At 45.0% G+C, this 26,698-nt stretch overlaps 3 protein-coding genes across 12 annotated transcripts in view; 2 read left to right on the forward strand and 1 right to left on the reverse strand.

The window, feature by feature from the left end:
• The window catches only part of Irf6 (interferon regulatory factor 6), a 28,484-nt gene extending 22,144 nt beyond the window's left edge, over positions 1-6,340 (forward strand). For both annotated transcript variants that reach the window (XM_052201014.1, XM_052201013.1), the window contains exons 5-8: positions 147-305; positions 1,748-2,140; positions 2,884-3,002; positions 3,633-6,340. In XM_052201014.1, the coding sequence (XP_052056974.1) occupies positions 147-305; positions 1,748-2,140; positions 2,884-3,002; positions 3,633-3,857 (896 nt within the window). In that variant the 3' untranslated portion in view covers positions 3,858-6,340. The remainder of the gene's footprint in view (positions 1-146; positions 306-1,747; positions 2,141-2,883; positions 3,003-3,632) is intronic.
• The window catches only part of Traf3ip3 (TRAF3 interacting protein 3), a 46,971-nt gene that overhangs the window by 11,472 nt on the left and 8,801 nt on the right, over positions 1-26,698 (reverse strand). For 2 of the 7 annotated variants that reach the window (XM_052201008.1, XM_052201005.1), the window contains exons 8-16: positions 21,259-21,330; positions 18,877-19,017; positions 18,551-18,688; positions 15,921-16,056; positions 15,356-15,418; positions 13,903-13,959; positions 12,541-12,677; positions 11,195-11,308; positions 10,102-10,355 (exon numbers count right to left, since the gene is read on the reverse strand). In XM_052201008.1, coding sequence (XP_052056968.1) covers positions 10,263-10,355; positions 11,195-11,308; positions 12,541-12,677; positions 13,903-13,959; positions 15,356-15,418; positions 15,921-16,056; positions 18,551-18,688; positions 18,877-19,017; positions 21,259-21,330 — 951 coding nt within the window. In that variant the 3' untranslated portion in view covers positions 10,102-10,262. The other 5 variants (XM_052201009.1, XM_052201007.1, XM_052201011.1 and 2 more) reach the window with 5 other exon arrangements.
• C12H1orf74 (chromosome 12 C1orf74 homolog) lies at positions 8,054-10,052 on the forward strand. Of its 3 annotated transcripts, none has more exons than XM_052201018.1 (2): positions 8,054-8,135; positions 8,814-10,052. In XM_052201018.1, the coding sequence occupies exon 2, from the start codon at positions 8,911-8,913 to the stop codon at positions 9,700-9,702; it is 792 nt and encodes a 263-aa protein (XP_052056978.1). In that variant the 5' UTR covers positions 8,054-8,135; positions 8,814-8,910; the 3' UTR covers positions 9,703-10,052. The 3 variants fall into 3 exon arrangements, with proteins under 3 accessions (XP_052056978.1, XP_052056977.1, XP_052056975.1); XM_052201017.1 differs by lacking the exon at positions 8,054-8,135 and adding an exon at positions 8,190-8,666; XM_052201015.1 differs by lacking the exon at positions 8,054-8,135 and adding an exon at positions 8,190-8,446.

The raw sequence follows: 26,698 nt of genomic DNA on the forward strand, positions 1-26,698 counted from the left end.
GTCATGAGTCATGAGATCTGTGCTAGGCTGAGAGATCATGCCAGGTTATGGTTCGGTGACTCCTCTATAGCTCCCTTGCTTGTTCTCTGAGCCTCAGGCTGGATGATACTGTGCCCTGTGTGCTCACTCACTTTCTTCTGTTCTAGGGTCTCCCATGGCGCCAGCTAGCGTGGGCAACTGCAGTGTGGGAAACTGCAGCCCCGAATCAGTGTGGCCCAAAACAGAACCTCTGGAGATGGAAGTACCCCAGGCACCCATTCAACCCTTCTACAGTTCTCCAGAGCTGTGGATCAGCTCTCTCCCCAGTAAGTGAGACTGCTCTATATTGCTGGGGCTCCATCTCTTATTACACTTTCCCTCCCTTGCTTCCTACCTCCTTCTCTGTTCTTTTCCCGAAGTGCAGAAAATCAAACCAGAGCCTCTTGCATGTGAGGCAAACATCACTGAGTCACAACCCCAGACCTTGTCTGCTTTATTTTTTGAAATGTCTAGAATAGCTATCTGCCCCGTCCATGTGCTCTCTGTGTATGCTTATGAGCTGTGAGATGAGTTACCAGGAAAGTAAAGAAAGGTTTGCCCATCCCTTCTTGTCTGTTCAGCTGTTCTGATTAGTAAGAGGTACAAGTTAATTCTTGTCTTTCTTGGGGACAAGGTCAGCTCTAAGACAGGGAAGTGCTAGGCCACGATATGAATTTGGTACCCCAAGGCTCTTGACTTTTGAGGGACTTTAGGGACTCTCTGAATTAGGTGCACATTTATATTGATGAAGAATTAACTCTTTTCCTCTCTCATCTTTTTACACTCTACATGATGGGACCTGAACATAAAATCTTGTCCAAGAAGCTGAGTAGCTTTGATAAAGCCTGTTGGGGTCAGGGGAGACTTGCTGAGTGAAAATGTACTTCTCAGTGAGCCTCTTTTTATAGCATGTGTAGAACAGGTTCAGGGTGTGTACTAGCATTTCAGGAGGATGGCTTGGTATTTTTTCTTGTTCCTCCAGTTACTTTAAAAAGTGAGATGTAGAGCTAAGGGTGTAGTTCAGTTAGTAGAGTGCTTGCCTAGGACACAGGAAGTCCTGGTTTTGATTCCTAGCACCTATAATCCCAGGATCAGGAGTTCAAGGTCATTCTTTGCTACATAGGGAGTTCAAGTTTAGTTTGGGTTACATGAGATCCTGTCTCAGAAAAAAAAAAAGTGAAGTGCAAACCAGACACTGTTGCCTATTTTCTGAAGATATGGCCATTCTCTCTTCGTTCAATAAACACTTTCCATGATGTACAATAGAGTAGCCACTAGTCACATGTAATTATTAATTTAAATTAATTGACGTCAAATAGATCTTGGTCACATCCGTCACATATGTGCTCGGTACACGCATGTGGCAAGAGGTTAGCTATATTGGAGGGAGACAGTTTTGCCATCCGGCTCAGATGTTGCCACTGCATCTTTACTTTGATGTGACCTGGGGTAGCAGGACCATCAGTATATGGAGTTAGATTCTAGCCCCAAGGGTGTGGCAACTGAGAAGATAGTACATCTGGGCCTGAAGCTCTGCTGCAAGGCGTCCTTCTGTGCGACCACCCTGGGGATATGTTGACACCTCCCTTTATTGCAGGAAAGATAACTATGGCAGTGATCTTCCTGAAAGCTGGTTGAAAGATGATGGCTTGGTCTTGGTGGACTCTCATGGGTCTTAGGGATGAACAAAGTAGAGCAACAGGACTCACTGTCATCTCTCACCTTGTAGTGACTGACTTGGACATCAAGTTTCAGTATCGTGGGAAGGAGTACGGGCAAACCATGACGGTGAGCAACCCCCAGGGCTGCCGGCTCTTCTATGGGGACCTGGGCCCCATGCCTGACCAGGAGGAGCTCTTCGGTCCTGTCAGCCTGGAGCAGGTCAAGTTCCCGGGGCCAGAGCATATCACCAACGAGAAGCAGAAGCTGTTCACTAGTAAGCTGTTGGATGTCATGGACAGGGGACTGATCCTGGAGGTCAGCGGACATGCCATTTATGCCATCAGGCTGTGCCAGTGCAAAGTGTACTGGTCAGGGCCATGTGCCCCTTCACTTGCTGCTCCTAATCTGATTGAGAGGCAGAAGAAAGTCAAGTTGTTTTGTTTGGAAACGTTCCTGAGTGGTGAGTTTGTTTTTAGAAGACTGATACTGGGAGATGCCCCCTAAAGGTTTTTCTCCTTTCTTCTCCTGTTCCTGCTCCTCCTCCTCATCTTCCTCCCTTTCCTCTTCCTCCTCCTCCTCTTCCTTCTCTTCCCTCCCCACCTAAGCTTTCCTGGCATAACAAAAGGTCAAGGGAGAAGAGAACCTTGGTTTTAAGCTAGGACCAAGACTGGACAGTCACAAAGGGAGTTGAGCTCCAGGACTATCTGCATGAAAGGTGTTTTGAGGTTGGTTATGGCTTCTTAGGGGGAAGAGAAACCGTCTTGCCAGTACCTCTCTCCCCAAATATTAGATTATTTTTCACTTTGGAAGGTGACCTTGTTCATCATAGCAAAACTCACTCTTTGAAGAGTGTGAAAAGAGAAGGAAATATTTAAAGAGTTAAGGAGGGAAGCTTAGAAAAGGCATTGAGATATAAATTTATAATGTGTTTTGAATCCTAAGTCTATATATCCCCAGTTTCCAGTTGAGCCCTCTGAAATGATAAACAAGTTGTAGTTTTTGATGTTCAGATTGGTAAACACTGGTCACATGTGTCTGCCGGGCATGTAAATGTGACTGGTATGACCAAGGAGTTATTTAATTTTAATTAATTTAAAATTAATAGCCACACATGGATTATTGCTGTTGTATTGGGCTTCAAGGCAGGTGACATTGATTGGCTCAGACAGGAATAATCAAGGAGTGCTTTTCCATCTTCTGCAGAGCTCATTGCCCACCAGAAAGGGCAGATAGAGAAGCAGCCGCCTTTTGAGATCTACTTATGCTTTGGGGAAGAATGGCCAGATGGAAAGCCCCCGGAGAGGAAGCTCATCTTGGTCCAGGTGAGGAGATGAGACCATGTCAGCAGCTCCTCTTTCTGCTGGTGCTTTACCCCCTGGTCTGGGACGAGTCCTGGTTTAGCATCCACTGGCCAATGTGTATTTTAATGCCCTCAGTGAGGCAGCAGACTTAAGTTTTGCTCAGTAGGACTATGCTGTACAATATCAAATTCTTAACATGGGTGAACAATTTAATGGACACTTTACCTTTCATTCTCCTGCTGATGTTAGGGTCTTGCTAAAACCTTATGGAATGTAACACTGTCCATCTCTTCTTTAAAAAAGTTTTGGCTATTTTTGTAAGCTGTAACTGTGTTCTGGGAATGGTTGCAATTCTACTTGGGGTTGTGCATGGAATTATACACCAAGATGTGCAGCAGATGCCTCTTGATTCACAGTTTGGCTAAGTAAGCCGCTATGTGGAATGGTGCTGCATCCAGGTTTCTTGAATTAACCAACTTCTAAGGTGAACCTTGACTAGTGAAGATATAGCCGTTCACTAGTATCTAGATGTGGGTGGGGAGGCTGAGTGGTTCTCAGGGCCTCAGAGTTTCTTCATCAATGTCAGGGCCTCTCCTGCTACTTAAAGATGCCTGTTCTTCAGTGGAAACTCGTGTGCTCTTGCCTGAACAGGTCATTCCAGTGGTGGCTCGCATGATCTATGAGATGTTTTCTGGTGATTTCACCCGGTCCTTTGACAGTGGCAGCGTTCGCCTGCAGATCTCCACTCCAGACATCAAAGATAACATCGTTGCTCAGCTCAAGCAGCTGTACCGCATCCTTCAAACCCAGGAGAGCTGGCAGCCCATGCAGCCTGCCCCCAGTATGCAGCTGCCGCCTGCTCTGCCTGCCCAGTGACCCAGACTGCTGTGTGTGTCCTCGTCTCTCCTTTCTCTCGTTTTTATATTGTACATAAGGATTTTTTTTTAAATTCAGATTTAGTTAACTTTTAAATCTCCTTTCTATAATATCATTAGAAGTCTGAAACTTTCCAAATATTCCTAGTTTTAAAAGTTCCTCTTACTTATCAAGATATCATCCTCTGAGGGGTTCCTTTTAGATCTTCCTTGGTTGGTGTAGGAGAGATTTGATTTGGAAGTTTAGACACCAGGACTCTAGCTGTAGCTGCGTTTCCATCTGACTTCAGACAGGTCGTTTAACTGGAGGACGTCAGATGCACTTGTTTAAAAAAACAAAAGATTTGGAATGATGTCCCAAATTGCATTCAGCCTTAAAACTGGCTAGATTATTTTCCTCTACATGTATTAGACAAAACTGCCTGGAACAGGACCCTTCTGCATTGTTCTTAGACCACATGTTTTCCCCTTCTTGCTTTCATCCAAGTTCCTTGAGCACTGATCTGATCTGAATTGAGCTCTGTTTGACCTGTTCTGCTAGTATAGTCAGCTGGCTCCCTGCTGGGGGGAGTAAGAGAGGAGCTGATTGGTTGCCTAGCAACCAGTCTTGATATCTAAATAGAGATGGTGCCAAGGTCTGAAAGTCACCCAACCTGTGTGTGGAGTAAAAGCTCATAAAGTGAGTGTCAAAGGGGAAGCTGGTGACATGGATAAGCCGAAGGATTCCATGAGAAAAAGAATGGTCGTCGGTGGAGGGATTCCATGAGAGAATCGTCTTCAGCAGCATACTTCGTCCCCACTCATATCACCTTATATGTGAAGTTGATGAGCAACTGTGATTCCATGTGACTCAGGGCAGACACTCTCCTCTTCCTAGTTTTCTTCTCAAAGACAATCTGGAGGGAGTTGGGCATCTAGGATATACTCTGATGACAAAATGGACGGTTCTTGTTCAGAGACTTCTAAGGGTCTTCCTGACATTCAGATTTTTCCATTTGTGAAAAATGAGGTGTTGCGTATGTTAAAGGATAAAGAATAGCGCTCTTCTGGGAAAGGCTCAGACCTGCTTATATCTCTTGCTATAAGCAATGGAGACAGTGAAGAACAGTGCAGCTATGTCTCATGGAGTGTCTGCTCTAATCCCTTCTCATAATTTGAATTCCTAGACTTAGATGAAAAGCAAGATGCGTCTCTCTGGTTATAGCCTCAGTCCTCTTGAATACTGGTGTCTATTTGTTCCATCTCACAGGGACATGCTCCTCTACAGTCTGCTGTCCTTACGCTAAGGGTAGCACCTTCTGCTTTTCTAGCCACCGAAAGTTGGGATGCATTTAAAGTCTAAAAGCTCAACCTAATCTTGGGTGGCAGTGAGACTTACTTAGGATGCTTAAGATTTGGTTTAAAGTTCTCTTAGAGATTATTAAAAGGAGGACCAAGAGAAATCTGGGTGAGTAAAGAAAGGCAGGTGTCTCTGAATAAGAGCAAAGTATAATTGCATTCACATAGCCATAGTATGAACATGTCAGAGTAAAACTCTTCGTATGCTAATTAGAAATGTTTAAAGAGACGTTTAGGTAAAAGTTTAAAAGTTGGACTTTTATAGACCAGGGATCATGCAAGGCCTAGGGACTTTATTCTTTTTTGGAGGAATGAGTAACATCATTTGGTGAGATGAGTCTTGATGTATGGATGCTCTATCTGGGAGCTCAAAGTTAAAAGTAACCCATTATAGAGAAAGGGAGTGGGCATCTGTGGAACAAGGGATGTTTCCTTTCCCTTCTGAGAAATGTCAACAGGTTATGAGGAATGGCCAGATGACAGGATCTGGTAAAGAATGTTGAGAAATACATTCTGAGGACTATGGATTGAGTTTTTAGTGTGTGACTGTAATGAAAAGTTGACAAATTTGTTGGGACGTTGCACAATCTTGGTGGTTCTAACTAGACAGTTCAGTTTCTTCCTTGTCTTGCATCTTTTTTTGGAATACTGGGAGCACACACTACATGTAGGGTCTTCCATCTTCATCTTCAGTAAGCTTTCTCTGGTTTTGGTAGATACCAGGTCCCCTCCTTTCTAGGAGCTCTAAGTTCCTCGATTCTTCCATTCACTTCCCAGTTATCTTCTTCCTTGCCTTAATCTGAAGACTCAGAAGGGAGGAGGATTTCCCCCAGTTCCTCCTTTTCCTTACTGTGCACTCCAGATTAACTCCAATGTTAAAAGAACCACTATAGATGAACCAGGAAGGCAGATGTTGAATCTCATCTCCTTGTCACAATTAAGTTCTTGGTTATGTTCCCTTAGCATCTTAAACTTTCAGATAACTGTGTAATTTGTAAATTGCTCTACATCTATGTCCTGCTTGATTGACTGCCAACTTGGAAAGTGAAAACTGTTTGTCTTAGATTTGTTGCCAGGTATTTAGCAGTGTCTGATACAGTGTGTTCTAAGATATTTGTGCTATAATAAATGAACTAAGTTTTTCAATTTGGAGATTTATTGGTAACTACCCTGGGAATGTAAAATAAATATGGAAAGAAAAAACATAAAGCCAGAGTACTGGTTGTATCACTTTTTAGTACTGACTCCCTCTGTGCTAAGAACCTAAGGTAGACTGGCAGGCCCTACAAACTGATCTTCCTTATGTGCTGTCTTACTTTAACTCACTGTTGGTCCTTTTTGGTATGAAGGTATCAGCAAGGTAGCACTAACATAAACCCTCCAGTCTGGGTCTCCATTCTGCTATCCATAACTTGGGGCCATTTGTCCAGGTTCCAGTTTTCTTAAGATTTCTTTCACAGAAGATTTGGCTAATTTCAAATGTCAACATTTGTCCTTCCTATCTATTGTACGACTTTTCTCTGGGGAAAGGAGCAAGGCATTTTCTAAGGTCCCAATTCCAAATAAGGGTACAGTTCCACTGAAGCTCAATCTGGGGACCAAGGAGTCCATTAGGTTTACTTACAAAGCAGTGGATGAGAGGTAATGGTCAGGACCGTGGGAGGCCTTGAAGCGGCCAGTAAGGATGTTAACTCTCCCTTAGCTTCCTAGATGGTGTTTCCCCTCCCTAGCTCTTCCCAGCCTAGATACCTCCTGAGGTATCATCAATTAGGGCCGAACTGCATACAATTGGCCTCGGGGAGTGGCTGCATACTCTGATGAAGGTCCCAAGACCCTTCTTCCATAAGGGAATGTCAACAGTTAAGCCTAGTTGCAATGATTTTTTACAAGCCCACACAGTTGAACTCATGAAGATGGTTCAGTTTAGCTCCAAGGATAGGTCAGCACCACCTGATCCACTTGGCCTCTGGATCCTCACTGATCATTTCCGTCCCCTAATGTGGTCTCACAGGGGCACAGACTCTAACCCCAGAACTCTGGAGGCTGAGGCAGGAGGATTCTCATGTTTGAGGGATACATAGCAAGACATTGTCTCAACAAACAAACAAACCTCCCACCACAACAGTGTGGCTATAGAGATGAGACCTGCCTTTTCTTCCGAAGATTTGAATTCGGTTCCCAAAACCTATGTTAGGCAGTTCACAATATCTTTAACTTATTCAGCTCCAGGTGATCCTATTCCCATTTCTGGTTTACTGGGCACCTGCACGTACAAACTTAAAAATGAAAATTAAATAAGATGATCAGCAAACTGGACTTTCGGGTTTTGAGCTCCATGAAGAAGGTACAGTGCGGTACCTCTAGCTCCTTGGCACACTGAGGGTGAATACACAGGCTGCAGACATAATAGTGTTTGGCACGCGTGAAGTCCAGCGCTCAATCCCCAACAAGGCATAAGCTAGAGAGCAAGAGGTCTTGTTCCGGGCCAGCCCCTGCTTCACAAAATGCCGTCTCGAAGTGCAGTTAGTGGCACTTGCTCAGCAGGCTGGTTTCCTGAGTTCAGTCCCTCGGACCCACTTACAAAGTGGAAGCGAGAGCTGACACGGCGCCATTGTGCGTGTCCACACAATAGGGCGTTCTTAAAAATAGGAATGAATATACATGGTCTTGGCACACCTATCATGTCCAAAATTTAGGTACATTAAAAATAAAAAAAATTAAAAAAAAAAAAGCTTTACAGCATTATATACACCCCGGGCTATACCGCGGACTGACAGCAGGAGGTCCAGATGCTTCCCTCCACTTCCGCCTCGCAAGGCTGGCCCACGTCTGCTCTACCGGAAGGGGCGGGTCTAAGGTGGCTTACCTAGCACTTGGTCCGCGGCCTTGTCAAAAGTTCCGGCTTGCATTCACGTTCCGAATGACGTCATGGAAGGGCGGAGTAAGTCAGTGCTCAAGCGCGTCAGACTATCTTTCCCGGGATTTGCTCAGTACTTTGTGTGGGGCGTGGGAGAGTGTTGGTTTTCTCGTCGCTGGCGGGGGCATCCTTGCGCCCCCGAACCTGCGGCGGAAATGCAAGCCCAGTGTCTTGAGGCACAGCGCTTCCTTTTGTAACTAGTCTAAAAAAAATCTAACGCGTGGGCTTGTGTGGCGGTGGGAGCCTGCCTTCCCAGAAGGGAAGACGGTCCCGGCAAGTGTTAAAATGGCTCCTGCCCCATTTCTAGCTGCTTTCACCCTCCTGTGCGTCACAGGGTGAGGCGGTGGTTACTCAGAATCGTAGCTTATGCTGGTTTGATCAGGCTGCTGTGAGAACTTTTAGTGGAGGGAAGGGGAGTTGGCAGTGGAGCGCTTACGCGCACTTACATTTAGAGCCCACAGTTCTGACCCAGGAGGACAGTTTTGGGAGAAGTAACTTTTGCCAAGATTTAACTGTTGCTGTAAGGTTTGAATCCCAGAGCATAAACTGCACCAGGTAAAAGTTAGAATCGAATCCAGAGACAATGTAAATGTAGCTAGAAGCACGATTTCAGAGACTCAAGTCTGCCAGAGGAATGGGGTGAAGCATTGGCGATCCCATTTTGAAACTATTAACGATTTCCCCCTACCATATTGTTTCTAGGATCTTTCTCAAGTGTTGGAAGCCGAACTCTGTGTGACTCAGGGAAGGGAACTGTGGCAAGCTAAGGAGGCCATATGTCATGTAACTTCCAGAACTCATGTCAACACCAAGCCCTCAGCTGCTGGTGACAGCTGCTCAGCAGACTCTGGGCATAGGAAAGAGAAAATGTCCACCTCGAGCTACCTGCCTTCACCTGGCAGGAGAGGTGCTGGCTGTGGCCCGCGGGCTGAAGCCAGCTGTACTCTATGATTGCAACGCTGCAGGAGTATTGGCACTCAAAAGCTATCTGGAGGAACTACAGAGGCTGGGCTTCCTGAAGCCAGGACTTCATATTCTTGAGATTGGAGAGAATAATCTCATTGTTAGTACTGAGTATGCCTGTCAGCATTTGGAACAGACACTGCTTGGTACCATAGCTTTCGTGGATGTTTCCTGCTCCCAGCCTCATCCTTCTGTCCGGTCATTGGACCAGCTCCTGGACTTGAAATCTCTCATAGCTGAGATCATCACACATTTTCAAAGTCTGCAGAAGGATGTGTCTCTGGGAGTCTCTTACAGCAAGCTACATTCCTCAGACTGGAATCTCTGCACTGTATTTGGGATACTCCTGGGCTATCCTGTCTCTTACACATTTGACCTGAACCATGGAGATGACAACTGCTTAACCATGACTCCCCTGCGGGTGTTTACTGCCCGGATTTCATGGCTGCCTGATCAACCTCCAATTCTGCTGTACTCCTTTAGTGTTCCAGAGAGTTTGTTCCCAGCCCTGAGGAACTTTCTAAGTGCCTGGGAGAAGGAACTCAGAACCCGATTTAGGGCTCAGAATGCCTTTGCTGACCTCAGCATCTCCTCTGAGGTGGTCATACTTCCTGCTGTGGCCCTCTGAGTTAACTCTGCCCGTTGATAAGGTATCAGTGAATGGCTCTCTCTGGGTGGAAGATGTCAGTTAGGATGAATGTTGTGCAATCAGGTGACCACATATATGAATGGGGATTGTTGTTGGCGGCAGTAGTATGATTTCCATCTTTATATTGGGAGGTCCTAGGTCCTTAGCAGAGGTGCCTGTTTGATTTTCATTGAATAAGAGATAGAAGAATGGGAAAGGGAGCGTTGGGGAGACTTAAGCAGTATACCCTTGGATGGTGGCCTCCCTTAGTGGATAATGCCTTAGAGGGAAGGAGAATGACTAGGTAATTTCCATGTTTATGGAACTCTGGGTATGATACAATGATGTCTAAAGGGTCACATTGTGCTTTATTTCTCAGGAATACACAGTTCTAAAGAATAGTCTTGTGAGATAAAATTTATTTACAGCATAGTGGGAAAAAAAACTAGGAATCTGGATTCATTTGGAGGGAAAAACCCAAGTTATAAAGTACCAAATCTCAAGTTTTTCATGGAGTTGTTTGCTTCTGAGTTTTACTTCAGATAGATGCTAGAAGTTCTTCAGATGACCAGGTTGCCACTGCTTGCCAGAAACACGGCCAGTGCTGCAACAATCACCACTGTCAGCACTGGGAGCCACTGGTCACATGGCTGCTGTATGGAAGTAGAGACAGGAGGGAGCAGCCATGAGTTAGCTGGAGGAAGTATTGGCAGGAAGAGTCCCTTGGCATTTTAACCCAGTAGAAAACCTCACATTGGTGGCAGAAAGGGCTTTTTTCCCCCTCTCTTCACTGTTTCCTTCACTTTTTGTCACTTCCATTGAGATAAAACCAGTTTACTAGTGGCCTAGAGGCTCATTCATATCCGACTGGGGACAGATATTTAAGTGCTGATCTGAATAACCAAAGGTGGAAAATAACTCAGCAGAATAACACTCCCTTTGTGCACGCCTCAATACTTTTGTGGTCCTCCTCTGCCCTTGTCATTATGTTCACAATAAATCAAAAGAATACTCTTTCAATGCTTGAACCAATACAGGCTGAGTATCCTTTTTCTGAAATGCTTGGGATTAGGAGTCATTTAACTTTACCTTTTTTTCCTTTTTTCTTTTGGTAGTATTCGTATAGACTTTACCAGCTGAGCAGACATAATAAAAAGGCATCCGGGATTCCAAATGCCCTGAAATCATTTGAAGCTCTTGAGCATTGTACTTCTGTATGCACAGTGTGTTCTAGATCTAGAACATGTCAGGTTTCCACAGCAGGGGTGCTCAATCTAGTGTCTTCGGGATGCTAGAGATGCATAGAAATGGGGTGGATAATGGACAATGTTTCTTCATATTTGCTGTACTGTTGGCATAGTATAAATCAAGTGGAATGGGACAGGACAACCAGATGTTGGTGTGGACTGATATATTTTATCTGTAACACTGGTCTTAAAATGGAACTACCCCACTGCCATGTAGAGCTGTAGAGGAGGATGGCCCCTCTTACTCTGGGAGCCGGCTCCTGGCTGTGGCTCAGTGCTTCTTGACAGTCATGTAGCGTTCGCAGACAGGAAAGGTATTTCTCATGGAGGCTGTCTAATTCTGAATGCAGTTCTCTGCACTGGGAAGAACATAGCATGGTGTCACCAATTCTCTTTCTTTCTTTTTTTTTTTTTTTAAAGATTTATTATATTAGAAGATTTATTATATATATATGAGAAACAACAAAATTGTGTATCAGATTCCCTTACAGATGGTTGTGAGCCACCATGTGGTTGCTGGAAATTGAACTCAGGACCTCTGGGAGAGCAATTTAACTGCTAAGCCATCTCTCCAGCCCCCAATTCTCATCCCCCAACTCTGGAAGAGGACTGCCCTGAGTACTTTACTCCTTCACTTGTTTTAAGTGAACCATTCTAACCTGATTTTCTCAGAGATTTTAGTCTTCTTCCTATCATATAGTTTATTGTATGTAGAGTTATAGGATTGGTTATGATGCATATATTACATTTTACACATAGAGACACTTTCAATTATTTTACATTATTTATTCATTGTTGTTACTGGTGTTGTGAGTGTGTGTACGTGCTAAATCCTGTGCATGTGTGGAAGTCAGAGGACAGCTCTTCAGGTCACTTATCTCATTCTACCATCTATATGGTAGGTCCCAGGGACTGAACTCAGGTCATCAGGCTTGGCAGCATGATACCCACACCTACTAGCCAGCTTATTGGCCCTAATACATGTAAATGCTTTCATGTGACTTTGTGAAAGTACTTTGTATGTGGGCAAACTAAAAAAAAAGAAGAAGAAAAAAGTTCTTCAGCACAAAACACTTAGAAATAATTGGAGGACAAGCCTCTCTTCCTTGGAATCTAGTTGCTTCTGCACACTTCCAAGGGTGTGTGATTTTGGAAGAATGTTCCTAGGAAAGTGTTATTTAAAAGATACATTGTAAAATAAAGCATGCTAATATTTAGTATATGACAATATTAAGAAGTTAATGTGTTTACCAAATGTTTTTGTGTTCTGAGTGACTTCCTAATTGGCTACCAATATATCCTTTAATAGAGGTTGTTATAAATTAGGAATGAGAAAGATTGCAAGTCAATCCAAGAACAAAGACATTTATAGAAGAAAACGAACACTGGTGGTCATCCAGTAACAAATTAAGCTTGGAAATTCCTGCTTTCCATTGCTCCCTAGAAGGTTTCTCTGCCCCACTCCCACCCCACCCGAATCTAGATTAACCCTCACAATCTGGATGGGCACTGATAGTCTTGATGAGCTCTCACACTCTGAATGAGCATGTCAATCTAGATGAGCCCTCACAATCTGAGATCATCTTCTCACCTCCTTTTCCTTGGCCTGGAGCTGAGATGTCTCCTTTTGTCGTTGGTCTTTGAGCTCCTTGTCTTTCTCCTTTCTTGTACCCTCAGGCTTCACTTCATCAAGGGGGAGCTTTGGATTCCACACAGGCAATCCCTGATCTAAAAAAGCAGCCAGATTCTCAGTGACAGTGAGCCTTTGTCTGTGAGGGCTGGTCCTGACACGTCATGAGAACCCTTAGCATTTGCAGAGTAGGGAGATGGTGTGTTTGTCTGTGACTTCCCTGAATGGAGTAGAACATTCTGCATTAAATAACTCTGGTTTGCTTGCACAATGGCGCCTGCATGCTGTCAATCCCAACAACTGGGAGGCAGAGATAAGTAGGTCTCTGAGTTCCAGGTCAGCTAGAGCTACATAGTGAGACCCTGTATGGAAAATAAAACAAACAAAAGAATTCTGGTGTACCCTGTGGCTTAGACACACAGCTGGAGTTTGGATTCCTTGAGGCAAGGTTGACATTTTTTTTAATTTGTCTTGATTTTCTTTGAATCTGATACTTTTAGTGAATGTTGACGAATTGAAATGGTTTTCATTAGTCATATAGTATCTAGTTTCTCAGGTAGGTTTGCTTAATGACTCCTCTGTGCCTGTGCACCCTCTTTCCAAGTCCTGAAAATGGAACTGACTTCATTTCCATTACTTCTTAAGAGGTAAGATCTAGACTTACCTCTTAATACTTTAAAGCTGGGCTTCTGCCACCTTGTAGTCCTAGTTTTGCTGAAAACAGCACTGGACTCCAGTCAATCTCTGGCTTATGGCTTTAGTTCAGTTGTTCATTGACATGATCAGAGCTCTTTATGTTCTTACCCATGCTGTGAAGAAATGCACACTCATTTCTTCATTCTCCTGTATTATACCCAGTAATGGTGAGAATAAAACAACAGACTGTGTGTTGTGTATAGCTGAGGAGCCTCTGGAGCCTCTCTGTGGCTAATGAGTCCTTAGCACCCTTGGGCCCCAGAATGGTTAGGGTTGGAGCAGGAGGACTCTTGTATGCTGTATGGTTGGGTTGCGAAGTTGGATGTGGTTTGTAAAGTCAACTGTGTAAAAACTGACATGAAATCCTGAGTTCAAAATCAATTTATTGAAATGTTCAACAGAGACACATGTTTTCAGAGAAAGTAGAAACCCTTTCCCACAGTTTATATACCTCCCAGAGCAGGTGGCTGACCAAAGTGTCCAGGCCAGTGATAATTTCTCAGAACGTTCCCCTACCTCCCTGACTTCACAGACTCAGAAGTGGGCAGGACCCCAAGAAGTCACATAGTCCATTCCCCAGCCTTAGGCAAAGAAAGAGCAACATTTAGTGGGAGGAAATTTGCTGACCTTTCTTTAAGAGCTTCTCCTGTTCTTGAAGTTGTACGGATTGATTCTGCAGCAGACCTGTTGGGAGACAAAAGGAACTTATTTGTCTGTGATAGCAGACTTACTGTAAAGACTTATTTCAGACATTGGCTTGGAGCCTCAGTTGTAAAAAGAGGAGTAGTTACCATCTGTTAGGAACTGAATAACGTTCCTAAAAAATTTTGTATTGAAGTTTTAACCCCTATAATGTGAACTTCCTTGAGATGGAATCTTTAAAAAGGTAATTGATTAAACATAAGGTTATTAAGATGAGACCCCCATCCAGATAACTGGTGTTCTGAGAAAGGGGATATCTACACTCACACATGCTCCAGGGAAAGTGATAGAAAGACACTTGAGGAGACTTGGAGGGGCCCTTACACCAGAAGGCACTAACTCTCTGGGTTGACTTTGGTCTGCAGCCTCCAGAACTGTGGAACAGCTCGTTTTTTTTGTCCAAGTCACCTAATCTGGTGCTTACAAATAATCCCTCCTTATGTCAGCTTCTGTCATAGCTCTGAAGGAACACGTTCCCAGGTGACATTCTACCAAACAAGGACTAATTTTACCTTTAATCTGCTTCTTTTTTTCTCTATAGTAGTTATTGTGATTTCACATACACTGATTTTTTTCCCCCATGGAACACCTACCCCTGGACTTGTTTAGAATGGAAGTTTCTTAAGAAACTATTACTTTTGCTTGTTGGTATATTTCAATGTTTATGTCCTGGATACCTGACTCTTGTGTAGGGGATTGATGAATACTTATTTTCTGAACCATTCTAGTGAGAAGGATCTAAGTGACTTGTTCATGTGCATTCCATAGAATGTATAAGAAAAGAACTATCTTAGAAAGCCTAATACTTCTTAAAAGTGGGCAGTTCTGGGACCTGGCACAATGGGTGAGTAAGAGTTCTTGCTGTACATGCAGGAGGGCCAGACTTTAGGTCGTTAGCATCCATGTAAAAAACTGGGTGTGGCTGCCTGTTCCTGTTACCCTAATGCTATTAGTTCTGGGGACAGAGAAGGGAAGATGGCTGGGGCTTGTTAGTTAGCCAGTCTAGCTGGAAAATAGTGACACACCCTTTCTTAAGGGACTAAGGCAGACAGTAACAGGGGAAATACTCAACACCCTCCAGCTCCCTTGACTCTGCATAATGCATGGACACACACACACACACATACATGCACCAACACACACATACACAAATAGGAAACACAAGAGCAGACATTAAGGTATAACTTGGGAAAGAAACCATATAACTTGTGGAGAGCTGTGCAGATTGCCCCCCACACCCTTGCAGGAAGTAGGCTCGAGAATGCTCAGAAACAAGACACGCTACAGCTCGGTCAGCTCAGCCCTCCTTCGAATGCCTTCTGTGGTCAGGAGAAACAGAAACCACCTGTGCAGGTTGAACCCTGAAAATGAAACTTACTCTGTAGCTGTAGTACTCTGCTCACCAGGGCCTGTTTCTCCTCCTCTGACTTCTTTAGTTGATCTGAAAGTGAAAGAATACAAATGGAAATAGAGCACCAGAGGCTGGAAATGAGAGCTAAGTCCTGTCTTCTGTGACCTGGGAGTGTCAGGTGTCTTTCAGATCTGAAGGGAGGGGCCAGCATTCACATAAGGAATGTGGCTATGTTGGGTACACACACTGGTGGGTCCTTTCAGTCCTTACAGGCACAGCTGGGAAGCCTTCATCCTGTGTTTGTCCTAACCTTTCCCTTTCAGATTAGGACTATGGCCTTTGCTTGTGACTAGTATGGGAGCAGCTGTGGTCTGCCCCACAGGGCAGGCTGGAGGAGCAAGCACAATCCTCAGATGAAACACAACTCACATTCATTTTGGTTGGTTGATATTTCCCTGCATTTCCCTCAAGGGAAAATGAAATCATAGGACCAAGCACAAATGAAGACCAAAGCTACTCCCCCACAGCTCCTTCCTCTGAGCCCAATCTGTTGTGGTTCTCATGACCCTGTGACCTCAAAGAAGAGGAGTACCTTGTAGGTCCTGGGTCTCAGAGCTCTGCTGCTCTCGGTCTCCCTGCAGGCTCTCGAGTTTGGTCTGGAGCTCCTGGTGCTCATTTTCTAAAAGTCGCAGGGCCTGGCTCATCTGTGAGTCTCTGCTGTCTGCACTCTGCCAAGAGGAGGTGGAGGAGACAGAGCTGCAGGTCAGTGTGGTTGGCCACAGAGCAGAGGCAGCAGGTGCCCCAACAGGAGATGGGGTGTGGTGTCAGGAAATGGAAGCTTTCCCCTTCCCTTTGTTCTGCCCTATCCTGCATGTTTATGGCAGTGCCTCTGACTTGGTAGTTACAGGTATTGCTGTATGTCTTGATGCCTTGACAGATTCCATATCAAGCCAGAACTTTTCAAGATATTATGCTTTCTTTTTACTTTGGTATTATCAGTTGTTGAGGGAGAGGGGCAGTTAGGGCTATTTAAACAAAGAATTAAGGTTTAAGAACCTCAAGACACTTTCCTAAGAACTGCCTTGTGCATGATGAGAAGAAGAGAGTAAAGGTTAAGATGTGGATGCCCTGTGCACCCAGTATAAGTTGTGCCTCTAAATGTCTCACACCCTCTTTCATCAAGTATATTTTTTTCCTGATTCATGTTTGGGGAAATTGTAAAGATCCACTCTTGGAGAAGATCTTCAGAGTTTCTAACTATGTGAAATCTATGTGTTAACTGGAGATTTGGGGGAGCCTCACCTGGGGTGCCATATGTGACTAGGGAAATTGGGTCTCCTCTCTGAGTTCTTAGATTTGTTAAGAACACATCAAGGAAACTTATCTTGCAACAGATGGAGACCACTACAGAAAACCACAGCCAATCAAAATGCATACCTGTAGAGCCTGGTCTCAATGAATACAGCTATAAAACAACTCCATACTTGAGGCTCAGGGAACATTGCAAAAGAGGGGGTGCAGAAAGATTGTAAGATCAGGGAGTTTGCTGTGACATTGTGCCTCCTAGTAATGACAGAAGCAACACCCATAACGTCTCACCAACATGGCTGCCCAAATGTGAAGTGAAAAGGAGGCCACCAGTGGACATACCAAACTAGCTGGGGGAGAACCCACAAGGCCTCAGCCCTACATGGAGAACCGTAGGTACCCAAGGAAAGCTGGGAGCAGGGGAGGGGGTCTTCTCCAGGGAAGAACATACCGATTGAATGTCCAGGATCAAATAGTCAGCCCTGAAAACACTCATGCAAGTAACATGTGGACTCAACAGGTTATATTCGGGAATATATATACATGCGCACATATGTGTGCGATAATAATTGATGAAAAAGAAGCTGAGGAAGAAGCTCTCCCGAAGGAGAGCTGGGAGGGAGATAGTGAGGGTCTGAAGGAAGGGAGGGAGAAATTTAATTAGAATCTTGAGAATAAAAATATCTAAGAAAGATTGCTAATATTAAAAATATCAAGAACAGATTCTGAAGAAGACTAAAAACAAACTAACAAAAAACCCCAAACCATTACAATGACAACAGAAGCAGAATGGGAATTCTGTGAATCTCAGCAGCTGCCTGGAGGACAAAGGTGGAGAAGAGGGAAGGAAAGCCATGCCTTTTGAGTTAGGGATGGAGGTTTGGCAGTTTGTCAAGCAGCCATTTGGCTAAGGGGATAGAGAGTAACATCAGAGGAGAGGAGAGAGAAAGCCCAGAGAGTTGTGGCAGCACACCTAGGCTTTGGCAAGTGTAAGGAGAAAAGAAGACACGAAAAAGAGAAGTTACATTTTCCTCAGAAATTCAGAAGAATGGGCAGGCTTGACCAAGTAGCATGGCCAGGGCTCTGTGAGAGACTACACCAGGCACAGGCTTTCTAGAAAGGGGGTGTACATTTTCTCACTAAAAGAAGGGTTATTTTTCCTTCTTTGGCATCTGCCTTCCCGAGGGGTGGTTCATTGGCCAGAAGATTGACTAGCTCAAATAGGTTAATTCTCATGTTTTGGGGAGCATGGAATGTTAGGCCTCCACCCAGGAAACACCCAGAGGAAACACAGGTAATTGCTAACCCATGTCAAGTGCTCATATGTACCAGATTATGCTACACACGTTGTGTGGGTAGTCATATTTAATCCATGCAACAAAAGACCCTGATTTTGCTGATGAGGAAACAGGCTTATGGAGGTTAATTAGATTTTCTAAGGTCGCACATTGAAAGTATAGGAACTTTCCAGTATGCCAAGAATTTACTGTAATTTATTAAGAAACACACTGGCAGGATGGATGTGACGGCACCTGTAAATAAACCAGTAACATTTATTGTGTGCTAAACAGTGGGCAGTTATGCACTGACTGCTCTGCTGGGATCGCATTTAAATAATGTGCAATTGGTAGGCCGACAACCGATGACTGTTTGAACCCAGGTATTTGTATTTGGTTAACATCTTTCCAGTGACTACTTAGTTCATTTGTGTGAACAGTGTAGGCATTCCTGCTAATTATGCACTTATGATTCAGAGCCAAACAGTGAGTGTGGTACTAGCGGGCAGTGGATAAAGACTTGAAAGCCGCTTGTTACGTGTGTCCAACCTTTCGGGCCCAGCCCAGGAGATCCCTTTCTCAGCAGATCCCCTTTCTCCCTTCTGCCCCTTCTTCTCCCACTGCTGGGGCCTGGTACCTGTAGTTTGGACTGAAGCACATGCAGTTGGCTCTCCAGCTCCCTGTGCTGGTCCCCGAGGGTCCTCCAGTCTTCCTCAAGAGCCTCGTACTGACTCTTCCACTCCTGACACTTCTGCTCTGCCAAAGCCAGGGACAGCTGAGAGAAACCAGAGGAGAGACGGTTCCCAAGGAGCAGGTGCTTAGAGAAAGGGAATACACTGAACTCCTGAAGTTTAAAATGCAGGATGAATTTGAGAAGCAGGCTCCCTGTAAGTGGTGGTTGGCCCCCTGGCTCTGGGGACTGCTCCCAGGGTCCCAGTCCCAGGAACTGCACAGCATCTCCACCTGCACCCTCTGCAGTTGCTGCTCCGCATGCATTTTCTCCTCCAGCACTTTCTGCAGAGACGCCTTAGCCTTCTGCTCATAACTGCTTCTCTGGTCTTCCATCTCCAGCAGCACCTTTTTCATTCCCCAGGGGGAGTGTTTCTATAAATCAGAAGCAATTCAACAAATACACATTGAACTTCTACCTATCCGATGGCAGGGATATACATCTGAGAATACTGTAGGTCTCACACTTAGGGTAGAAATACCAGGGGTGCCGTGGGCCTTTTCGTCAGGCTTCAGGTAAGCAGAGGGGTCCCTCAGGCTGTCTGAGAGGTGCCTGCCATTGGTATTGGTAGGGCACTTCTACCACAGCCTCGCTCTCCATATGTTCACCTGGTAGCCTCTGCTATGCTCTAGACGTAGAGAACACACTAGTTCTGCTAAATCTCACTAACTCCTCTATCCCCAGCTCTCGTGGCTTTTTTTTTTTTTTTGGCCAAAGATTGGCATATTTGCATTTATGAGAATGGGGCCTATGATTTTGGAATTTCCAATAATTACCCCCTTCCTTCCAGTGCTCTGTTCTGTGGATAAATCTCCCTCACTGGAAACAGTTTCCAAACAGGGGACACACTGCTGTTTAAAAAGTCCAAGGGATCTGAGGACTGGGTGCTCTAAAAGAGTACATTTGCATTAGTTGTTTCCCCTAGTCTAAGGACCAAGGAAAATACCCCCCAAATAAGATAAAATAGATTTGAAGATCCAGTAAAGTGTTGATGGCCATTGTTAACTCCCCTTTTAAAGCCTTGTGATTTCAGAGAAGACCAGCAGCTTTTGTGATCAGTTCTAGACCTATCTGGGTAAGTCCAACCAACAAAGGTTAAGAAGAGGACCATTAGCATCAGTTTGTCTCAACTTGGGATTGTCTGGAATTTTGTTTTTGTTATCTGCAAGGGTCCTCTGCTTTTTTGGAATTTTCATTAAAAGTCAAACTCAAGAGTGACTGGTTGAAGCCAAACATGGTGATGTCCTATGCATTTAAAGTAGTAATCACAGGTTAGCTTCATTTCCAATAGAAAAATTAATAGACTACGTTGGCATAGTTGCTTCTATCTGTGACTCCAGCATTAGGGAGGCTGGTGGGAGAGTCATAAGTTCAAGGCCAGCCTAATAACTACACCTTTCTCAACAACAAACAAATTAAAGATTTGCATTCTGGCTTGAATGCCAGTCACTTACAAGTTTGGTGGGCATAGTTTAGCTAAGAGCCTAAGAAAGCAGTTCACATCGAAAACAAGCAAACGTGTAGACCTGGAAACCTATAGATCAATAATGAGTGGGTTTTAGCTTCCTCATGCTGCAACCCTCTAATACAGCTCTTTATGTTGTGGTGAGTCCAACTAGAAAATCACTTTCATTGTTACTTCATAACTGTAATTTTGGTACAGATACTATAATCATGTAAATATTTTGGGGGATAGAAGTTTGTCAGAGGAGTCATGACCTACAGGTTAAGAACTGCTGCTATAGACAATGTAAACTGTTCTCAGCTGTGTAGGAAACTACTGGTCCCTCTGGTGGCACGTGAGTGAGAGAAGTCTACCCATTCCCTCCCTACCTAACAGTTCCTTCAATATTTTTTTACATGCCTCTGTGTGTGTGTGTGTGTGTGTGTGTGTGTGTATTTGCCACATACACAGAGTGTGTATAGAGGTCAGAGGGCAACTTGTGAGGGAGATGCACATCTTTCCTTCTACCATATGGATCCCAGGGATTGAACTCAGGTCATTAAGCTTGGTGGCAAGCACCTGCTAAGCCCTCTTGCTGGCCCCTGTTCTCCCACCTCCTTTATCAGTATCTCTCCACCTATCAGGGGGATTGATTTTCTCTTATTGTAATCTGGGAATAGACCAAATCAAGAGATTACTGAAGCTGAACACTAATATTACTTTCTTTAGACTCTTGAGTTTTTGCTTCCTCAGGGTTTCTGCTAAGAAAAACAAAACAAAACAAACAAATCCCCTTCTTCCTGAGATGAAAACCATTTTTGTGACTTTCTGTTAGACCCTCCTCATCTGTCCTCAGATTGGGGTCTGTGGAGACTGACTGTGTGTGAACCTTTACCAGCAGCTTCTCCCTACACTTCCCTAGGAACCAACAACATGTTTAGTGTTGGAATTCCTTCCCGGGGTACAAAGGTATGCGTGGTATGACAAAGAAGGGGCAGTTGGAGGTGGTTACATGGCCAATTAGGGGCAACATGACGTAGACAAGCACAGTGAGGCAAGAATTAGTGTGCTAATCTCCATTTGGTAGCGTTTCTAGCCTGTGGGGTTAAGATTCTAACATTTTTATTTTTATTGAAATTAACGTGCTAGAAGTGTCCTCTAGAATGCTTACCTGCAGGCAGGTATAGAGCTGGTTTTCTAGGGATCTTAGTTTGCCCTTCAGTTTGTCTTCATTAAGTTGCCCCTAAAGTAAAGGATTAGATAGTGAGCTAAGGAAAAAATAAACAAACAATGCAAAGAGGCTAGCTATATCTTTTCAGCCCTGTCCCACAGCCAAAGCTTGGTGCTGTGGACTGAATCCTTCCAAGTACAGAGATGGTTAAAATACTTTTGAGGGGAAGTTGGTCTTCTCTCTGCAGGTCAAGGGTGATCCAAACTGGCCCCAGATCCTCTTTGTTCCTTGAGTTTCTCTAACAAATGGCCCAAACAGCAAAGAAGGCCAGATGGGGGGAGGGGGAGAGGGAGAGGGAGAGAGAGGGGGAGAGAGGGAGAGGGAGAGAGGGAGAAGGAGAGAGAGGGGGGAGAGAGGGAAAAGGAGAGAGAGGGAAGGAGAGAGAGAGGGAGGGGAAGAGGGAGAGAGAGAGGGAGAAAGAGGGAGAAGAAGAGGGAGAGAGAGAGGGAGGGGGGTTCTAAACTGCCCCTCCCCCATGCTTTCAGGTCTCTGCTTCTGGGGAGAATCTGTATTTGTTCCAGCTCCTTGTTAGGGGTTGAACTGCATTCACCCTTCAGGTTTGTTTGCTGCAGTGAGATGCAGTACTCTACCAGAATGGCAGCATATTTGCAGGTTGTGATGGTTTGTATATGCTTGGCCCAGGGAGTGGCAGTAATTAGAAGGTATAACCTTGTTGCAGTAGGTATGTCACTGTGGGCATGGCTTAAGTCCCTCATCCTAGCTGCCTGGAAGTCAGTATATTGCTAGCAGCTTTCAGATGAAGATGTAGAATTTTTAGAACTTTCAGTACCATACCTGTCTGGATGCTGCCATACTCCCACCTTGATGATAATGGACTGAACCTCTGAGCCTATAAGCCTGCTCTGATGAAATGTCCTTACAAGAGTTGCCTTGGCCATGACTGTTCATATCAGTAAAACCCTAACTAAGGCAGAGGTACACCTTCAATGAAGGTAAATGCAGTCAAATGAGTTTCGTTTAGTTTGGTGGTGTTTTTCTAAAACAAGACCAGAACTCCAGTGTAAACCGTGGGAAGACCACAGAAGAAAAGATGGGTGTCAGCAACCCATGCAGCAGGAGAGTCTGTTACTGGTGATACCTTGATTTCAGGCCCCAGGACAGTGGGGCAGAGGTCTCTGTTATGGCAGTCCTTGCATTTCACACCCTTTATATCCGCTGAGGGTTAGTTCCTAGAGACCCTCAGAATGCTCATCTTCCTTGTATATAAATGTGTACATTTATCTAAGGCATGTGTACATCTTCCTATATGCTTAAAATCATCTCTGACTCACTCACAGCACACTAGAAATCCCATGTAAATGTCAGCTATAATGTATGAACTTGGTACTAATTACAAGAAAGACAAGAAAAACAGGATTTTTTTCCCCTTTCAATTATTCCAGCATTGGTTGAATCTGAGGCATTGGAACCCGTGGCTGTAGAAGAGTGACTACTGGTGTGTGTGTCCCTCCATCTGGCAGGCCTCCTGAGAAATTCTTTGCAAAGTGAGAAATGAACCTACAGATATGAAGCAGAGTAGGTGTGGGCACAGGGAGGGGTAAGAGGGCTTCTGGGAAAGTCACAGAGGAATTCAGAAGCTCGGTCAGTCTAATGGTCTGCCCCTGCCCCACCCCATGAGCTCCAGGTCCTGAGGTGCCTCATGGCATTTTAAGGTATCCTTTGATCTAGGACCAAGCAGAGAAAGATGAGCAGAGGTGCAGTTCTGGTTTCTACTCTTATAGCATTTCAGTTACACGATCCTCGTATCTGTATACATTGTAGCATTTCAGCTACTTTGTTGATCTTTGTACCTATGTACATTGTAGCATTTCAGCTACTTTGTTGATCCTTGTACCTGAGTACATCCACTTTGTCAGCCTTGAGTTTTGTCCAGGGTATATTGGTCTGGAGTAGTGGGGATGCCAATAACGAAAGTATATTTCTTAGAGATAGAGCTGTGAACCTTTAGTCTGTAGTGATTTTTATATTCCTTCTCTGACTTGTCCATCCAAGTCCTGTGGGACTCTTGGGGGATCTTTCTCTAGGCCTGGATGTTGTGGCTTCTGGTGTCAAACTGACCAAGCACTTTAAGCCCTTATGGCTAAAAAGACTAGGGCAGAAGAGGGTGTCTGGGATGAGGTGGGCCTCTCTTTCTGAGAGTCAGGGTACCTGGGGAAGGCAGGAAGTGGTATTACACAGCTCCTGTTTTTGATCTTATTTGTTTAATTCTTCTAACTGAAGGGACCAGGGGGAGCCCCCACCCTTTCTGCTTCCTGTGTTACTCATCTGGGCCTTGCAAAAGCAAAAACCTTTGCCAAAAACAATTTTCTAAAGTGCCTCCTACTATTAATGTTTTTCTCAGCCGCATGTGGGAAAGAGCAGAGAGAAAGGGATTTGGCATTTACAATAACCACAGGGCCTGGGACCAATGAGAGAGAAGGACAAAGGCTACACTGTTCAGGCTAGTCGGGTAAGTGGTAGAACAGCTGCATTCCCCAGAGGGGCCTGTTCACTGTCAGTCTGGCGGCCTTGCACTAAGATGGCCCCACCCCACCCTGCTCTGCATTGGTCTTCCCGCTAAGTGCATACACTTTTCTTTGCCCAGACTCTACAATGCAGAAGCCAGCCAAACCCACCAAGTTTAAAGATCGCCTTCTTATAGCTTGGAAGGAACACAAGCCACAGACAGAGTCCTTGAGATGTCCTCTGGGTACCTTCTATTCTGTAGTATCATGTTTATTCAGCATTTTTCTCTTCCAAGTGTTTATGTATTTCAGCCAACCCCTAGATTATTTTTCCATTTATGTTGCAATACAAGACAATTTACAGTATCCCCTTTCAAGTAGGAATAGGGGCTGCCACCCAAGTCTAGGGCATGAACAAAATCTCTTGTCCACAGCTCTGCCTTCCCAGACTCCCTAAGGCAAGCAGGAAAGTCCCAGCCAAGTTGCTACAAATGGAGCACACGGTTTCCTGCCCCCTGACTTTCCCTGTGCTGATGCCAGTGTTATAGTATCTGAGAAGCTCTAAGGCTACAGACCTTACCCCAGGAGCCTGGAGCACCTTGGAAAGGCCACCTCTGGTAGAGGAAGGCAGTGAGGAGACCACACACACCTGGTGTTGGTCCAAGGGCTTCAGATCCTGCTGCTGTTTGATCCCCTGCCTCAGCTCTGTTTCCAGAAATGCCAAGCCCACCACAGAAGCCCCCTCCCATGGCTGCTCATCTTTTCTCTAACAGCTTGCATAATGTGCGAGGCCTGCTCCCTCTGTGTTGTCATCTCAGGATCTCAACTCTGCTTTGCTGATCTTAAAAGCACAGTGTTCCATTCCTGCTCCTTCTGCAGGCAGAGCTACTTTTGTTCTAGTGGCCAGACCTAGCTCTAGGTTCTCGGCAGGTTCTAGGGGTGTCTTCAGGGGCACTGACCCTGGAGTTCTCCTCTAGATCTTACATGAGAAGCTTGCACAGACATTCTTGCACGAGAAGCTGGAGATTCATATGTAGACCCGAATGGAAAGGACAAAGTAGACACTGGGCTGAAGTCTGAGTCCTAGTTCATTCAGTTATTTCCCTAAAATCACCAAATGGGGCCATGGTCCGATGGCTTACTGAAGCTGTCTCAGGAGGGGTGGAATTGGAAGTGATTTGTTTTGGGGGCAGCAAGGGTTCTCAAATGAACAGTTATTGATGACTTTTCTTAAATACAGGAAGCTGGAAGCTTGGGGTGGGAGAAACAAGAGAAGTATTTGTGTGTGTGTGTGTGTGTGTGTGTGTGAGAGAGAGAGAGAGAGAGAGAGAGAGAGAGAGAGAGAGAGACAGAGAGAGACAGAGAGAGACAGAGAGACAGAGAGACAGAGAGACAGAGAGACAGAGACAGAGACAGGAGGACAGACAGACAGACAGACCTGGGAAGGATGCGAAGATGGGAGAGAGGAACCAAGCTGGAGCCAGGGGAGGAGCCTGGGTAAAATAGCACCCTCTCCCAAGCTTATGATAGAAATGGCGTAAAAAAGAAGACAGGCCTCAGCATATAGCCCAGGCTGGCCTGGAGTCTGGAATCCTCTTGTCTCAGATTCCTGAGATCTACAAGAATAACCCTTACAGTACCTACCTCATTCTCACTAAGCACAGTTGACCTGGGCCCACCCCTTACTCAGCTGGGCCTTTGATTAGAGAAGCTAGGAACACAAACCAGATCATTCCTTTCGGTTCAGTTCTGTAGTGACCAAGCTCCTCCAACAGGTTTCTCAACCTGGGGGTGGTGTGCAGTCTCATGGGCCATTCCAAAACAAAATGTCTGTTGTGACACATGCATACACATATACAAATATGTATTTATATGTGTCTGTGTAGCTTTTCATTAAGTCTGAAGCGAATCTTCAAAGCAAAAAGGTTCAAGTCTCCTGTTCGGGAACTGTGAGAGAGAGGTCTTTGTGTGGTGCTGTTCAGACAGGATCCCTTCCTGTCCATCACTTTGGGTTATACCCAGTGCTCTGCACACCTTGGCCTGTAAACAGTCTAATTCCTTAAGTACTTTTCTGCTTTTCCTCCTTATCAAGCTACTCCGGAACTGGTGAGTACTGGCTCATCCTGTAAGGCCCAGTTGAGATGGTCTCTTTGCTCAGACCCTTCCTTACTCTACCTCAGGAAAAACTACTCTCTTTTTCTGTGTCACACTGCACATACGTTCACAGCCTTGTCTCGCTGGCATTGTCTGCTTCAACTCTTCCTTGCTGGACTGTGAGTCTTTCAAAGCAAGGTCTCTATTTCTTTTTGTTCCTGAAGCCCCAGCATAGAGTTGAAAGCCACTACGTATCTTCTGAAGGGGTGCATGAGATGAGCTCAAGTTAGCTCAGTACTGGAAACTACCTCACACGCCCAACTGCCCAACTTGGGCTCCTGCTCTGCCCATGGAAATGACTTGGCAAGGGGAAGCCTGACCCGGAGGGACTCTTGACTCCAGGTCCAGTGACTGGCCTGCAGAGTGGGAGTGGTGGTCTTCTGTGTCACTGCAAACTTCCTGGGGTGTTTTGTAACTTCCTGTTTCACTTCTTTCAGCATAAACCTTCCTACCAGTGAGGTGCATGGGAGGCCTAGGAGGCTAACATTCTGCCTCACCACGTCTGCTGCCTTAGGCTTTGGTGGCACCAACCTGCTTGTCATCTGCTGAACACATGAGCACATGAGCTCCTAGAGACTCTTTCAAAGGATCTGCAAGGTCTCTCCCTTTCCAGTACATGTCTCCGTGACACTGAATGCTTTCAAATACTTCAACTAAAAGAATAAATCACAAGAGGTTGAATTCAGAAGCAAATAGAGTTTAGCTGTCTTTTGTTCAGCTAGATATTATAAATGTATATCTTAAATGCCACTTCTCTGTTT

This window comes from Apodemus sylvaticus, chromosome 12, assembly GCF_947179515.1.
Source record: "Apodemus sylvaticus chromosome 12, mApoSyl1.1, whole genome shotgun sequence".
NCBI classification, from domain to species: domain Eukaryota; kingdom Metazoa; phylum Chordata; class Mammalia; order Rodentia; family Muridae; genus Apodemus; species Apodemus sylvaticus.

Excerpts from the sequence above, each read along its gene's own strand:
- C12H1orf74 (XM_052201018.1), top strand. The coding sequence starts at position 8,911 with ATGTCAACACCAAGCCCTCAGCTGCTGGTGACAGCTGCTCAGCAGACT.